The sequence below is a fragment of the Leptodactylus fuscus genome, chromosome 2 (assembly GCF_031893055.1).
Source record: "Leptodactylus fuscus isolate aLepFus1 chromosome 2, aLepFus1.hap2, whole genome shotgun sequence".
Classification (NCBI taxonomy): Eukaryota; Metazoa; Chordata; class Amphibia; order Anura; family Leptodactylidae; genus Leptodactylus; species Leptodactylus fuscus.
The window spans coordinates 99545361-99563167 of record NC_134266.1 but is presented as its reverse complement, the minus strand read 5'-3'; the positions used below and the strand labels follow the sequence as shown (position 1 = coordinate 99563167).

The window sequence follows — 17807 nt, the reverse complement described above, 5'->3', positions numbered from 1 at the left end:
AGAAGCGGGATGCCACTGCATTGCATCGGCATCCCGTTGTTGCTAGCTGTGCGGAAAAGGTTTACACCATGTGAACTTACACTTAGATGGACAGGACACTACAAAGTATTCAGTAGATACAATACAGACCAAAAGTTTGGACACACCTTCTCATTCAAAGAGTTTTCTGTATTTTCATGATTATGAAAATTGTAGATTCACACTGAAGGCATCAAAACTATGAATTAACACATGTGGAATTATATACTTAACAAAAAAGGTGTGAAACAACTGAAAATATGTCTTATGTTCTAGGTTCTTCAAAGTAGCCACCTTTTGCTTTGATTACTGCTTTGCACACTCTTGGCATTCTTTTGATGAGCTTCAAGAGGTAGTCACCGGAAATGGTCTTCCAACAGTCTTGAAGAAGTTCCCAGAGATGCTTAGCACTTGTTGGCCCTTTTGCCTTCACTCTGCGGTCCAGCTCACCCCAAACTATCTCGATTGGGTTCAGGTCTGGTGACTGTGGAGGCCAGGTCATCTGGCGTAGCACCCCATCACTCTCCTTCTTGGTCAAATAGCCCTTACACAGCCTGGAAGTGTGTTTGGGGTCATTGTCCTGTTGAAAAATGAATGATGGTCCAACTAAACGCAAACCGGATGGAATAGCATGCCGCTGCAAGATGCTGTGGTAACCATGCTGGTTCAGTATGCCTTCAATTTTGAATAAACCCCCAACAGTCTCACCAGCAAAGCACCATCATACCTCCTCCTCCATGCTTCACGGTGGAATCCAGGCATGTAGAGTCCATCCGTTCACCTTTTCTGCGACGCACAAAGACATGGTGGTTGGAACCAAAGATCTCAAATTTGGACTCATCAGACCAAAGCACAGATTTCCACTGGTCTAATGTCCATTCCTTTTGTTCTTTAGCCGAAACAAGTCTCTTCTGCTTGTTGCCTGTCCTTAGCAGTGGTTTTCTAGCAGCTATTTTACCATGAAAGCCTGCTGCACAAAGTCTCCTCTTAAAAGTTGTTTTAGAGATGTGTCTGCTGCTAGAACTCTGTGTGGCATTGACCTGGTCTTTAATCTGAGCTGCTGTTAACCTGTGATTTCTAAGGCTGGTGACTCGGATGAACTTATCCTCTGCAGCAAAGGTGACTCTTGGTCTTCCTTTCCTGGGGCGAAAAAAAACAAAAAAACTGTTTAAGTCTTCAGTAGGTGATACCTTTTTTAATGGCTAACTCATAATGATGACAGAATATGACGTTTCGAAGCTTCCTCTGAGCTTCTTCTTCAGATATAACATATATATTGTGTTATATCTGAAGAAGAAGCTCAGAGGAAGCTTCGAAACGTCATATTCTGTCATCATTATGAGTTAGCCATTAAAAAAGGTATCACCTACTGAAGACTTAAACAGTTTTTTTGTTTTTTTTTCCATATTTCATAACCACTGGCTAACACGGTACCAAAACAAACATTTTCCTTTTTCCTGGGGCGGTCCTCATGTGAGCTAGTTTCTTTGTAGCGCTTGATGGTTTTTGCAACTGCACTTCGGGACAATTTCAGAGTTTTCCCAATTTTTCGGACTGACTGACCTTCATTTCTTAAAGTAATGATGGCCACTCATTTTTCTTTACTTTACTGCTTTTTTCTTGCCATGATACAAATTCTAACAGTCTATTCTGTAGGACTATCAGTTGTGTATCCACCTGACTTCTGTACAACACAACTGATGGTCCCAACCTCATTTATAAGTCAAGAAATCCCACTTATTAAACCTGACAGGGCACACTTGTGAAATTAAAGCCATTTCCGGTGACTACCTCTTGAAGCTCATCAAGAGAATGCCAAGAGTGTGCAAAGCAGTAATGAAAGCAAAAGGTGCCTACTTTGAAGAACCTAGAATATAAGACATATTTTCAGTTGTTTCACACCTTTTTTGTTAAGTATATAAATTCCACGTGTGTTAATTCATAGTTTTGATGCCTTCAGTGTGCATCTACCATTTTCCTAGTCATGAAAATACAGAAAACTCTTTGAATGAGAAGGTGTGTCCAAACTTTTGGTCTGTACTGTACATTGCCTTAACCATGAGAGATTATTTATTACACTGTACAACAATGATTTTGCTACTGAGAGAAAAACGTGGTTTATACTAAAATGAGCGTGCTGATTCCAAATATGAACTCGGATTTTGCCTCACAAGTCTAGATTTTGTTATACAGGCTATTCTATTATAGTATTAATGCATTATATATAGGAAATATTCCAATTGACATACCCAGACCTGTCCAACACCAAAACTTCACACTTTTGTCATCAACACACCAAGTTAGCTGCATACTGTGCAATGAAAAGTCTGTTTCTGTACTGATGTAAATGGTCTTATGATGGAGTTAGTTACATTTTCCTGGTGAATGGAAACTAATTGGAAATGATTAGAGATGAGCGAACAGTGTTCTATCGAACACATGTTCGATCGGATATCAGGCTGTTCGATGTGTTCGAATCGAACATCACGTGGCAAACTCCAAAAAAATTTGATTCCCCTCCCACCTTCCCTGGCGCTTTTTTTGCACCAATAACAGCGCAGGGGAGGTGGGACAGGAACTACGACACCGGAGGCATCGGAAAAAGTCATTGGCTGCCGAAATCAGGTGACCTTCATTTTAGACGAATAGTGGATTTCAAATCCGGGTCATATGAGAATGTGAACTTTGTGACTAAGAGACAGGGATAGCTGTACAGGCAGGGATAGCTAGGGATAACCTTTATTTAGGTAGGAATGTTATTAAAAATAACTTTTTGGGGCTCTATCGGGTGTGTAATTGTGATTTTTGTGACATAAACTTTTCCCCATAGGAATGCATTGGCCAGCGCTGATTGGTCGAATTCCGTACTCTGGCCAATCAGCGCTGGCTCTGCTGGAGGAGGCGGAGTCTAAGATCGCTCCACACCAGTCTCCATTCAGGTCCGACCTTAGACTCCGCCTCCTCTGGCAGAGCCAGCGCTGATTGGCCGAAGGCTGGCCAATGCATTCCTATGGGAATGCAGAGACTTAGCAGTGCTGAGCCAGTTCTGCTCAACTACACCGTGTGCCGGTCAGCCCATCTGATATAGCAGAGCCGAGTGTGCACACTCGGCTCTGCTACATCAGATGTAGCAGAGCCAAGGGTGCACTAGAACCCTTATGCACACTCGGCTCTGCTACATCTGATGGGCTGACCGGCACACGGTGTAGTTGAGCAGAACTGGCTCAGCACTGCTAAGTCTCTGTATTCCCATAGGAATGCATTGGCCAGGCTTCGGCCAATCAGTGCTGGCTCTGCCGGAGGAGGCGGAGTCTAAGGTCGGACCTGAATGGAGACTGGTGTGGAGCGATCTTAGACTCCGCATCCTCCAGCAGAACCAGCGCTGATTGGTCGAATTCCGTACTCTGGCCAATCAGCGCTGTCCAATGCATTCCTATGGGGAAAAGTTAGCTTGCGAAAATCGCAAGCTGACAGGGATTTCCATGAAATAAAGTGACTTTTATGCCCCCAGACATGCTTCCCCTGCTGTCCCAGTGTCATTCCAGGGCGTTGGTATCATTTCCTGGGGTGTCATAGTGGACTTGGTGACCCTCCAGACACGGATTTGGGTTTCCCCCTTAACGAGTATATGTTCCCCATAGACTATAATGGGGTTCGAAACCCGTTCGAACACTCGAACAGTGAGCGGCTGTTCGAATCGAACCTCGAACATTTTAGTGTTCGCTCATCTCTAGAAATGATCAATTAGAATCAGAACATGAATGGAAAGTTTGTGCTGACCTGAAAGTGGTAGCACTGCTGCTTGGCCTACAGTTAGGGTACACAAAGCAGATGTGTTTCTTGTGCCTATGGAACAGTCATGATTACAATCATTACATGAGACACTGTTGCGCACACAGTTGGTCAGTACAATGTACAACACAAATCACTGGTCGATTCACTTCAAGTTTATCTTCCACCACTTTACATTAAAATTGGTTTAATGAAAAATGTTGTAATTGCACTTGATGGTGATGTAAATGGTTTCCAGTATTTGAAGAAGTTTAGCACACGGAAAACTAAGGCTAAAATAAAGGGCAAAATTTTTATTGGCCCCAAAATCAACAAACAAATACCTGATGACACATTCAGAACACAAGTCAACCCTCTGGAACTTGCAACTTGGGATGTATTTATGCTAGTAGTGCAGAACTTCCTTGGGAACAGATGAGCTGAAAATTGCTGAATTAGTAGACAACAGGCTTACAGCATATGAATAACGTGGCTGCTGAATGTCATTGAAAATGCATTTCTTACATGCCCATCTTGACTTTTTCCCAGCCAATTTGGGACACATAAGTGACAAACATGGAGAGTGGTTCCATTTAGATATTTCTACAATAGAGAACAGATATCAAAGTCTCTGGAATCCCAACATGAGGGGGGGTGGGGGGGTTACTGCTGGTTTTTACAACGGAAAATATGACCATTCACAAACACAAAAGTCCTGGGCCTTGCTCAAGTAAGACTTTTAAACTGAAAAATGAGACTTTTTGAAAATGTGTTATTACATTACAATTCCATACCTTATTTACTACGAAAATTTTTATATAGATCAGATAATTATTGGAGTAAAACGAGTTCTATTCAAAATTATTCAATGCTTTCCAAATGTTTACCGTATACACTCGAGTATAAGCTGAGTTGCATAAAGTAGTGGAAAAAAAAAAGTAGTATAAAAGTAGAAAATGACTGTGAAACGCATACACATTAGGTATCCCTGTGTCTGAAAGTGCGTGGTCTACTGAATATAGGGTATCTGCAGTGCTCTTGTTCCGTCGGAAAGGGGTTAATAGGATACCCTATATTCAGCCAGGCTGAATTCCAAGTGGGGGAAAAAAACGCAGTCCTCAAGCTCAGGGAAGGGGCAGACAGACAACCAAAACACCCCCTCCCCTTCCCCAGCACCCAGCAACTACTGCACCCAAAAAATCCAACCATTTTAATTTTTAAAATTTTCCAGTAGCTGCTTTATTCCCCTCCCTCGGCTTATACTTGAGTCAATAAGTTTTTCCAGTTTTTTTGTGGTAAAATTAGGAGCCTCAGCTTATATTTAGGTCGGCTTATACTCGAGTATATACGGTAATTCATTTAGGCATACTTATACATAGCAAAATTTCCTGACGTGTTACAACAATTCTGACTTCGGATTTGGAATCTGCATACTGAATTTCGTATAGGACAAATGTTTTTTGCCCAGTAGCAGACGACAAAGTCATTTTTTTTGTTGCGTGGTGTTGTCATTACTAGAAATCTATAATACAGATCAAATATGCACAGTAACTGTATATTACAATTACACAGGGTTGGAGAATACTTGCATCCTGCCAGAACACACAGATGGACTTGCAGTTATCTTTTTGTGCCCATAGAGAGATAACATACACTTTCAAAGCTTTTATCAGCAAACTGCATGTAGCTAACCTGATTGCCCAGACTGTAGATAAACTGTACTGAAAGTAATCCAGAGAACTAAACCCCCATCTCCTCCCAGTAGCAATGAGTCATGTCATCCAACCTGCCAGATAACAGGCTGGGTGCCTTGACATGTGTAAACAGTAGAAGGAATAATTTCACATAGCAGGCAAACATAGCAGCATTGATCGGGATAGGATACCTATCGGCGATCGAGTAAATTTCACGATTGGAATTCCGACCCGATCTTTTCCAGCGGGATTGAGATTGGAGATTATCTCAAGATCGGCTCAACCCTAAAAGTGACTTTTCCCATAAAGAAGCATTGACTAGGGTTGAGGATCGGGATCGGAAAATATTGGATTCTGATCGGCAATCAAGCAAATTTCACGATCGAGATCGGCTGGAAAATAATCGGAAATCGGATTTTAAAATCAATTATGAAATCTTAAGATCGGCTCAACCCTACTCTTGAATTTACATAAGCTAGCTGTATAGTTATGATCCTTGAGATGGGAATACCCTTTTAACTCTATTTTAGAAAAATGTACAGTTGAAAGGAGGCTCTAATACCCTGTTGGGCCACGTGGATCTGATACAAGATGAGATACTGTTGGACATGGACACAATCATTTGTCATTTGTGTGCTACTCAAGAATTTTGCTGCCTCTTCACTCCTATTTGGTCTTCTTTCTTTCCAGGCCTTTGCCCAAGACTGCAAGACATTTGCCTTTGTTGCCAACACCTTACTGAAAAAAGACCCTTCTATTGAGGCCGCTTTGACAAGTGCTCTCCGCTCCAGCTTACAAGAGATGGCTGGTCTCTGTGTGCAAGAACTGAATAACTTCATAGACCATTATGACACAGATGTATGAAGAACAAGTGTTATGTCTGATGTTTTAGAGTACTCCTCTATTTTCACAGTCTGTCTGTCATTTTGTTGACTGGGAAGTATCATAATTTTGATTGTGTTTTTCTGTCTGTGAAATAAACAGCGTTTTGTTTTCTAAAGAATTCTGCAAAACAGAATAAAACAAAGGACAAAAAGTGGATAATTATGGTCTAACCGGCATGGATCGCATACATTGAAGGGGACTAATTTTGTCTGAGCATCCAATATATAAAAGCTGAGTTGTGCTTCTTGTTATACAAAGATGAACAGAGTAATATACGCTTTCACTGCTAGAGGTCTCTGGAAATTTTGCTAGAAGGACAAATAAAACCTAAATTGCGAATTTAAAAATTCATGCGATCCCCCATACCTATATATTTTCTTGAAGTAGATACATGCAGCATTCGTACTGTATGCTCACAGGCACCTTCATGTAATTTTGGTTTAAAGTGAATGTTTTATATATATAAAAAAAAGGAAATAAATGTATATTAGTTGCTAAAAGTGGAAACCAAATAAAAAATTATATGCAACAAACCTCCTAAAAATTAGAGTTCAATATGTGCAGAGTTCAATCTATAACCTGACGATTATATGTGTCTCAATGGGTTATCAGTAACCACATCCACCTTCATGTAACTTTTTGACAAATATAAACAATTTTTTGAATAAATGCACTAAAACATATATTTGCACCTAAAAATCATGTGCAATCGTACATTCAAACACAAAATACATTTAAAATAAAAGATCAAGTGTACACAATCTATATATACCACAAACATCAACTACAAGAGCTCATACTCAAAAACACTGATACAGAAGACAAGCACGAATTATTCATGAATATGTTAATCTATACTGCACCTAGCAAACTATGACTGTGATGCCAAAATCTCACTTTTTGAAATTAAACATACCATGTATATATATATATAAACAACTTCATATTTTATATGTACTACCACCTTCATGCAACTTTGCAGCAAACAGATTACATGCAAAAATTGCACAAAAATTAAAATTTGCCCCTAAAGTGCGACTCAAGCAATCCCTTTCTGCAAACAAGCTGTACTTTCCAAAAAACTGCAATATGTGAGGAGTTCATACATACCACACATGTATATATTTACAGGGGCAGGTGTTAAAGAACCCCCAAAATCACAGATATGCGCCAACCAATTTTGTGCAAGCAAATTAAATAAGAGTTTACATAAAAATATAACTTTATAAAAATTGTAGCAATTTATATTTTCATCTTTAGTGGTAATAGTTATTACTATTATTTCAGTGAGTAACAGATGTCGCTAGAGAGGCATATTTTATTCTGTAAAGCTCAGGTGTGGATAGGACAGGGATTGGGTGAAATGCAAAATTTATTTATATAAACTTTGTGTATATGTTGTGTAAGTGTTTGGTGCAACTCTTTTGGCACTGCGACCTGGACAATGGTAAACTCCTGGGTCACAGCACCTATAAACTTCGTGGTTATAGTCCAAAAAATAGAAAAAGCTGGGCATTCACCGTTGGAAGAGTATGAAAATATTTCAAACCTTTATTTCAAACATCCATGTAAAATACAATACGGGAGGAGGCACGCCTGGGAGAGGAGAGCGACATCTTGAACTTTAACTTTTTTTTTGTCTTTTTGGTTGCTGCACTGTTTCTTGTGGAGTAAAAATAATACTCTACCTTTTTAGACTAAAAATCTGGACTTATGTGTCTATGCCACCCCACCTAACAACCTCAGACCCTGACAATATATATATATATATATATATATATATATATATATATATATATATATATATATTATGTGTGTAGCCACTATATATTTAATGTAGTTGTTACATGAGTGTGCCTGTTTGTCTCCTCACTGTGTCATACGATTGTACAGTTGTAAATTGGTGTGGTTTTTTTATTCAAATTTATTGCTTTTAAAACAATTTAAAAACATATTTCAGTGTGTGTTTTTTTTTCTTTTCTTTTTTTACACCTCCCATTAATTTCAATGGGTTTGCAAAGACGAATCCTTCTTCTCCTCCTTCTCTTACTCCTCCTCTTGTTTTGCAAAACATATATATCTATTCTACGGATACTGTTTATTTAGTTTATGGGAATGTTATTGATTAGAAAGTCCTCTGGGCAACACGTTGGCTCAGTGGTTAGCACTGCAGCCTTGTAGCGCTGGAGTCCTGGGTTCAAATCCTGCCAGGAACAACATCTGCAAGGAATTTGTATGTTCTCCCTGAGTTTGTGCGGATTTCCTCCTATTCTACAAAAACATACCGATAGCAGGAAAAAAATCATGTACATTGTGATCCCTATATGGGGCTCATAATCTACATAAAAAAAAAAAAAAAAAGAAAATCCTCTAAAAAAAAAGAACAAAAGTTCCCTTACTGCTAATAAGAATAATCAATTGCCTATGCAACACAAGCCTTTTATTGTGCATCAAAGTGTGAAAGGTGAGTATTTGTCAAGTTGCGGGGGATTAAGGAGGAAGTCATTTGGCAAAAAAATCCAAAGAAACTGTAAATATTCTTAGTTGTTTAAGGGACCGTGACTGCAGCAACTGGAAGGAATGGATTGTTTTAGTACCAATGTATACAAAATCACATTTTACTTTTATTAAATGGAGAGTTAATTAGAATTAAAGTGGTTAAATTTTTAGATTAATTTCAGAAATGTCATAAATTATATGTTGGCATGTGAAGCTCTAAAAGTGGTCCACACATCCATAACCCCCAGGATGGCTGGTAGTCACATGATTTACCCAGTTATCTGCTTCCATGGCTGTGTCTTGTTCTGCACCAGTGCTGATAGGGTTTAGTGTATGCAGATGTTTATGCTGCCTTTACTTGTGCAGGCACTGAATGCTAGAATCACATGATTTACCCCAGTGAATACGTCTCCTGCTCCAAAAGCAATGTATGGATGTGCTGCCAACTGCTCTGTCTAGTGTTTGCACAGGTAGCAAGATGGATGTGCCCACATGTATCCTGGGTTAAACAGTGAACACTTTTAGAACTAAGCTGCAAGCCTTAAAATATACAGTATAAACAGACTAAAAAAATCTAATATTTATACTACATTGTATTTTCAAAATCAAGTTTATAGTGTAGCCGTCCATATCTAATACAGTCTAGTGCATGAGTACTGTGCATTGTTTTTGTACCTCATATAATAACACACATTACTATCTCCTAAGATTACGATCTGTGTGGGACCATGTAGGAAACACTATTGATCCATATACACCAGATATTTGTTACTGTCTCTTATGGCCTTTTGATAATTCTGATGCATCACAGAAGGTTCCATTCGCAAGAAATAAAACCTACACCAGGTGTTATAGTAAAGCAGATGGGCCAAGGCCTCCCTATCCAATTTTCATGAAAGTAAGGGCTCGTTCACATCTGCGTTCATCTGTCCTTATTGCAGGTTTCCGTTTCCTGCATAAAACAGAGGCAGGAGACGGAAACCTGCAGGAGACTTTCTCACCCATTCATTTGAATGGGTGAGAAAGCTGTCCGGCCGTGAGCGGCAGTGAGCGTTTTAGGCTCTCCGCCGCGAAACCGGGTTTTATAATCCGGACACAGAGTCGGACATGCACTACTCTGTCCGGATTAAAAAATCCGGTTTCGCGACGGAGAGCCTAAAACGCTCACCGCCGCTCACGGCCGGACCCGGTCTAAACCATAGAACGGAGATATGAACGCAGGTGTGAACCTAGCGTAACATGGAAATTGTTAAAATTACAGAGTGTTACACTATTGGTACAAGATGACCTTGTCACTTTTATTGCAGAAAACTAACATATTTACATTAATACATTTGACCCTATTAATTAATTCTTGAAAATGAAACGCTGTTTGGTATTACCTGACCTATCCAAAAAAAAAAAAAAGCCTCAATTGCTACTAAATCATCCAGGTCTAAGCAAAATTTGCTTGACACCCTACCAGTAAATACATTTTTCATTTAGTTTTTGACTTCCGCCTTCCAAACTTTTTTTTTTTCACGTTCATAAAGCCATAATGAGGGCTTAATGTTTACGAGACAAGTTATGCTTTGTAGTGGTACCATTTAATATCTTATATGATTTACTGGGAAGGTATGGTATAATCCACAATGAGGTGGCATTGGAGAGAAACTGCATTTGTGCGACTTTCTTATTGGTTTCCTTTTTCACGGCATTCACTGTGCACCCAAAATGACATGTCACCTGTATTCTATGGGTTGGTACAATCCCTGGCTGTCATGGCAACAGATTGCTGGCCCCAGATCTTGATCTGGTGCCCAATCCTCTCCAAAATGGTGGGGCCCATGCAGCACCAGGAAAATGGCATCTCTGTCAGCTGCAGGCACTGATTGCAAGCATTACCGCTGGGTCTTTGCTGTATAAGGGAGGCATTCACACTACCGTTGGTGATTGTCTGTAGTTCCCATTGCTGTTGTCCGCAATAAGATTTTAGTAACAGCCACTAGATGAACTGTTAAAATTTCCATTAATTTCAATTTGATTTTATCTTGTGTCTGCTAATGTCCATTTATACCCAATTTGTCACATTCGCTGACAAAAAAATCCTACAGGCAGGACTTTTGGGTCCATTCCGAAAAACGGTTACATAACTCATATCAAGAATCCGTTATTTTTTTAACATTAAAGTACCAGCGCCATTTTGATGTAGCTCGTTATAGAATATCATGCTGAGCAGTATGCTGAGTTCTATAGTGGGCTACAACAAAATGGTGCTCGGACATGGGCAGTACCGCTCTTCAAATGGCCGAAAATTCAAATGCAGCAGTTGGATCTGGCCGGAAGAATATCCAGAGAGGAGAAGGGCAGACATCGCACAAGCAATGGAGGGGTGGGGGCAACACGGTGTCTCAGTGGTTAACGCTGCAGCCTTGCAGCGCTGTGGTCCTGGGCTCAAATCCCACCAGGAACAACAACATCTGCAAGCAGTTTGTATGTTCTCCCCGTGTTTGCGTGGATTTCCTCCTTTTCAAAGACATACTGATAGGAAAAAAAATTACATTGTAATCCCTATATAGGGCTCACCATCTAAATTAGAAAAAAAAAAAAAAAAGCAAAGCAATGGAGGGGTGTGAATAAAGGTATGACGTGGGGGATGACCAGGATTACAACGGAATGGCGGGTAGAATAAAAAAAAAAGAAGGTAGTAGTAGAATAGACTTTTTAAAGGCTATCCAGGAATGACTTTATCTCAAAACCACTGACACCAATGATAGAATCTCTTTAAATAAACACAACTCTGAATATAATATAGAGAACTTAAATTGATATGCAAAAGTCATTAACCCCCTTCGTCACTGGCATGGGAGAAGAATATATCTCTATATTATAAAAATGGATTTCTGGAGGGGCGTGCCCTGGCCATGATAGCCTTCTACCTCCTCTTCTGGCAATAGTCCGGCAACTGGGGCGTGAGGTGACCTCCTCTGCTCGTCTGGAGCCCCGGGTGTCCCAATTCTTCCTCTCTTCTTCTCCCCCTCCTGCCCAGACTGGCAGCTCCAAGATGGCACCGGCACATGCTGCCTGCGGCTGCTGCACTATCTCATCCTGCTACGACCCAGATGCCTCCTATATCTTCGGCGGGGAAAGGACCTGCGCTCCCTCTCTCAGAGATCCAGTCACTATCAATGCAAGTCACCGCTCAGCAGCAGCTAACTGCTTCTATTGATCAGCGCCTTACCACTGTAGAGCAATCCTTGTCCTCTCAACGCACATTTAACCGGCATATCCTGCTTCAGATGGATGACCTGGAGAAGAGAGGCCGCAGGAATAATATCAAGCTTCGAGACATCTTGGACTCAGTCCCGACTGCTGAGCTTTGTGCAACTGCTACCTCCATCTTTAATACAGTCCTTTCTCGTCCTTTGGCTACGGAGATTCACATTGACAGGATTCACCGTGTGCTGGGTCTTTGACGTGTTGCTTCAATGGAACCATGAGATGTCCTCTGCAGAGTGCATTTTTACAGATAAAAGGAGGACATTCTTCAAGCTGCCTGGTGTCATGGCCAGGTTTTCTTGATAATCAGGTGCACTTCCTCCCCGACGTCTCTCATCGCACTCTGGCCATGTGACGTCTCCTTAAGCCTGCTCCAGTTCATCCTGGACTTTGGAGCCACTTACAGATGGGGCCATCCTTTCCACCTCCAGTTCTGCCGTAATGGGGTGGTGTTCACCCTCCACTCCCCTGAACAAGCAACCCTTCTGGCACAGTTCCTGGATCTGCCCAACCTACTTCTTCCATACTGGCTGAGCTATCCGTTACCATCTGCTCTTCTGGTTGATTGTCCTTCTCCCCCCTGTCTGGCCCGTGACGGCGCCAGGCTGCTGACCCTCTGTGAGCTCCTCCATAATGTGGGACATTCCGTTAGGGCTGATTCTTCCTGGATCTCCTCTTGCCTGCTGGTCCTCTCTGTGCCTTGCCATTGATGCCCTCAGTTTTTTCCTCTATTTGTGCTTTTGTTTCTTGTTTTTCTTATAGTATTTCGGTCTAAGTGTCCTGCCCTGTCATGACTGATGGTGTATGCCGCCCGCTCCTTCCCCTCCCTCTCTGGTCTGGAACATGATGCAGTCGGCTGCCTTGTTTCCTCCCCACTTGGCTTCCGCCTTAAGGTCATTGTGGTGATCTGCTCTAGTGTTGCATCTTCTCCTATCATGGTTTGCGGGCCATGGCATGGTCCATCCGGTTTGTGCGGAGGGACTCGGACATCTTGCTGGTCGTCCGGGTTCGTTTCTGGTTTGTGGTTCTGACCCCCTTCCCTTTTATCTGCCTTATACCCTTCAGGCCTCCGGTTTTGCTGCTTGGGGAACAGGTAACATTCTATTGTCATTATACCTCTCCCCCAACTAGTTAGGTTTGGCAGCTTTCGGAGCGTATACTGCGGTGTGCCTCCAAGATCTGCATTAGTGGGGTTTTTCCTCACTGTTTTCTGTTGTTCATTCCCGGGTTAGCTTGGAGCGGATTTGCTTACTTGTCTTGCTTGTTTGATGTGTCACCTTTTTTTCCTTTCTTTTCAGTCTCCCCCCCCCCCCCGCTTTTTTTTTTCTTTTTTTTCTCACAAGACCCCAGCTCTTTGACATGGACTCCATTGCCTTAGCGTTCATCACTTGGTGACCGTGTTACACAAGGTCACATTTACAGTTTTACTCCAGGTATCCATAACAACCAATCGCAGGTTTTTCACTGATATCCAAAATGAGATACACAAGATCACATGAAGCTTATGGACACACAAAAGACATACAAAATACACCGGTGCAAAACTACACAACTCTTACGGGGCCACTACGCAAACAAAAAATTTAAATGTGTGAAGTCAGGTCCTCCTGCTAGTGTGTCTATATTATAAAAATGGAATTCTGTCTGTCTGTTCTTTATGTGTGACCAAACAAATGGACCGATTTTCAGCAACTTTGGCACACAGATACTTCAGGTGTCCAGGAAGGTTTAAGATGAGGCTCCAACTTGCCCAGATGAACCGTTGCTGAGATACAGCATTCCCAAAACAATGACCCCCCCATTAACCACAGTTCCACACGGCGGATGATTAGATACGCCGATCTGCACACAGTTCCACACGGCAGAGGATTAGATACCCGTGTCTGCACACAGTTCCACAGGGCAGAGAATTAGATACGCCGGACTGCAGAAAGTACCACACGCCGGAGGATTAGATACGCACGTCTGCACACAGTACCACGCATCGGAAGATTAGATACGTGCATCTGCACACAGTACCCCACGCTGGAGGATTAGATGCATGCCTCAGCACACAGTACCTCACACCGGAGGATTAGATACGCACGTCTGCACACAGTTCCACGCGCCGGAGGATTAGATACGCTGCTCAGCACAAAGTGCAACGTGCTGGTGGATTACATACGCACGTCTTCGCATTGTACCACACGGCGGAGGATTAGATACGCCGGACTGCACAAAGTACCACACGCCGGAGGATTAGATCCGTGCGTCTGCACACAGTTCCACACACCAGAGCATTAGATACACGCGTCTGCACACAGTACCACGCATCGGAAGATTAGATGCACGCCTCAGCACACAGTACCACACTATGGAGGATTAGATATGCACGTCTGCACACAGTTCCACGCGTCGGAGGATTAGATACGCAGCTCAGCACACAGTGCCACGCGCCGGAGCATTACTTACGCACGTCTGCGCATTGTACCACATGCTAGAGGATTAGATACGCATGTCTGTGTACCGTACCACACGCCAGAGGATTAGATACGCACGTTTGCATGCATTGTCACATGCTGAAGGATAAAGATATGCGTGTCTGCACGCACTACCACACGTCGGAGGATTAAATACGCCCGTTATTATGGATTTGAATCTGTGAGGAAGATGCGCTGTGAGGAAGTAATGAGTCACACTTACCGCAAAGTGAAAGCACTGGTGCAAGGAGACTGGATTTCGCTATAGTTGCACAGTTGGGCACAGTTAGTTGGGTACACAGTGTGTCACCACCCAAAAAGAAACACCCTAAAGCGTTGCAAAAACGCAGCTTTTTTTTTGTTGTTTTTTTCAGCCAAAGCCAAGAGTGATTGCTAAAGGAATGGGAAACACTGTATATAGGAATCTCTTGTACTTCTATTTTCTGCTCAATTCACTCCTGTCTTAGGCTCAAAAAAACCACAGCAAAATCTGCAACAAAAAAAAGCTGTGTTTGTGCAACGTGGGGCCTCAGGTTGGGCCCTATGTTGTAGGAATGCAGCTCTTTTGTTGCAGAATTTGCTGTGTTTTTCTGAGCCTAAGGCCTCACGGGCCAGAACCACTGCACCGTGGCATGAACGCATTGCAGTTCTTCCTGCAGAGCTTTGAACAGAAAGTTCACAGAGTTTTCCACCACAGACTTTCTGTTACAATTCTATCAATGGGAAAGTCGCCGGCGTTTCTGTAGATATAACTAACATGCTGAGATTTTCAAAACCGTGATGAGGTTCGAATGAATCTCATCCATTTTGCAAGTACTGTAAAACACTGCGATTTTTTGCTGCAGTGTTTCCGCCGTGGCCAAATCGTGGCATTTCCAGCCCGTGGGGCCCCATCCTAAGCCAGGATTGGATTGCGCAGAAGGGAGAAGTATAAGTAGCTTCCAATACATTTTCCATTCCTTTTGTAGCCATTCTTAGCTTTAAAAAAAAAAAAAACGCTGCAAAATCTGCAACAAAAACACTGTGTTTCTGCAACGTGGGGCCTCAGCCCCCTGCACACAAATGGCACGGATGTGGTTTTCACTGACCTATATAGGGTATGTATAGGACACATATAGGACCTGCTCCATAATTTTTAGCTCTTCAATTTGGCCCAGATACACAGCCACAAAAAGAATGACCATATATATATACAGTATGGGTCCATAGAAATGTATAGGTCTGTACTTTGATCCACAGATGTGAATAAAAAGTATAATCATGTGCATTACAGTTTAGCAACTCTATGTGCTTCATATTAATAGCAATTAACCCCATCACGGCCCTCACATTAACCCATGTACTTTACATAAGGGATACTGATATGTGGAGGTAATTATTAAGTAAATATCTTCATTATATAGGTCCTTTATTATTATTATTCCCATATGTCTAACGTTAGTAACCCTTATGTGAAGCACACAGGGGTTAATGTGAGGGACATGATGGGGTTAATTCCTATTAATGTGAAGCACATGAAGTTACTAAAACTAAATTTTAATAACCCCAAATACCTGACATTAATAGCAATAGTAACTCCAGCAGGTACCTGGTGGTGTTTCACTTTCACTTTGCTCAATGGAGCTCCCCTCCATTTTCTTTGCAGGGATGAAGGCGGCAGGAGCTCCTCACATGTAGCAGCAGGGTCCAGGCAGCATCCTTATGCTGTACAGTGAGAGCTCCGCCTCATGGTCCTTCCTCACCCCCTCTCATTGGTGGGCAGAGGGCAGCCAGAGAAGGGGAAGCGTCCTTTACCTCAGCTCTAGCAGAGAACTGAATGGGAGCTCTGTCTTCATTTAATACATGAAGGTCTAGTGCTGGCTGCCGTGCCAGTATATATGCCACCCCTGGCGTTACCGACCCCTGGCGTAGAGTTTAGTTAGGTCTAAGGGCTGGATATTCTAATAGCATGAAAAGGAAGGGCTGCCCCACCCAATCAAAGGCCTTCTCTGTCTCTGAGGAGAACTCCAGGGGGCCCAAGTACCAGTTAGCCCAATCAATCAAATTGAGGTCCTTGGTTTTGCCAGGATAAATCCTGTTTGATTTAGGTGTATCAGTGGCTTTAGAAGGGATAGATGGTTGGCCAGTATTTTTGAGAATAGATTTAGAACTACATTGAGAAGTGATATTTGTCTAAAACCTGTGCAAGTAGAAGGAGCTTTGTTCTCTTTGGGGATCACTGCTTTGTAGGTCATTAATGTGTAACTATAGAGGTCGTCCTCCACCTCTGGCCCCCGGTGGTAGCATTACAGTGGCTCAGTGGTTAGCACTACAGCCTTGCAGTGCTGGAGTCCTCGGTTTTAATCCTGCCTAGGGAAACATCTGCAAGGAGTTTGTATGTTCTCCCTGTGTTTGCGTGGGTTTCCTCCCACACTCCAAAAACATTCTGTTGGGGGGGGAAAGATCCCCTGGTGGTTAATTTTCTTAAAGGGATTCTATCATTGTTGTCACTGGTTATGAGATAAAGACATGCCTGGATAGCCGTTAAAAAGGCTCTTCTACTACTACCTTCTTTTTTTCGATTCTACCCCCCCCCCCGTTCTGTTGTAATCCTCGTTAACTACTTTATTCAAATGAGCCCACTGAGCACCCTGGGCGTTCCCCGGGGCCTCCGAGCACATCCCCCCCATGTCATACATTTATTCACGCCCCTCCATTGCTTGTGCTCTGTCTGACCTTCCTTCTTCCTAGATGTTCTTCCGGCCAGATCTTGCTGTTGCATTTGAATTCTCGGGCATGCGCAGTTCCGCTCCGTTCAGAGTGGTACTGCGCATGTCTGAGCGCCATTTTGGTGTAGTTTTCTATAGAAATAAGCATACTGCTCACCTTTTGGTGCTCAGACATGTGCAGTACCACTCTGAACGGATCAGAACTGCGCATGCCCAAGAATTCAAATGCAGCAGCGAGATCTGGCCACAGTGGGATCTGGTGTCAGTCCTTTCAAGTCTTTGTGATCTTCCCTTTGAGCCCTTGGAGGAGGTGGATCTGAAGTTTTTAGCCTACAAAACCACCTTTTTCTTGGCAAACACCTCAGCAAAGAGGGTGACTGAGCTCCAGGCCTTCTCTTTTGAGAAACCCAACATATCTTTCTTTGAAGACAGGGTCCAGCTCCGATTTCTCCCGGAGTTCAATCCTAAAGTACCATCTTCCTCCAAAAGCAATCAGTTGGTTTCCTTACCTGTCT

At 42.5% G+C, this 17807-nt stretch overlaps 1 protein-coding gene across 4 annotated transcripts in view; it reads left to right on the top strand.

Moving 5' to 3' along the window:
• LOC142194893 (uncharacterized) overlaps window positions 1-6519 on the top strand; it is a 61456-nt gene extending 54937 nt beyond the window's left edge. For all 4 annotated transcript variants that reach the window (XM_075264325.1, XM_075264323.1, XM_075264326.1 and 1 more), the window contains one exon: window positions 6174-6519. In XM_075264325.1, the coding sequence (XP_075120426.1) occupies window positions 6174-6347 (174 nt within the window). In that variant the 3' untranslated portion in view covers window positions 6348-6519. The remainder of the gene's footprint in view (window positions 1-6173) is intronic.
• Window positions 6520-17807: the final 11288 nt, after the last annotated feature.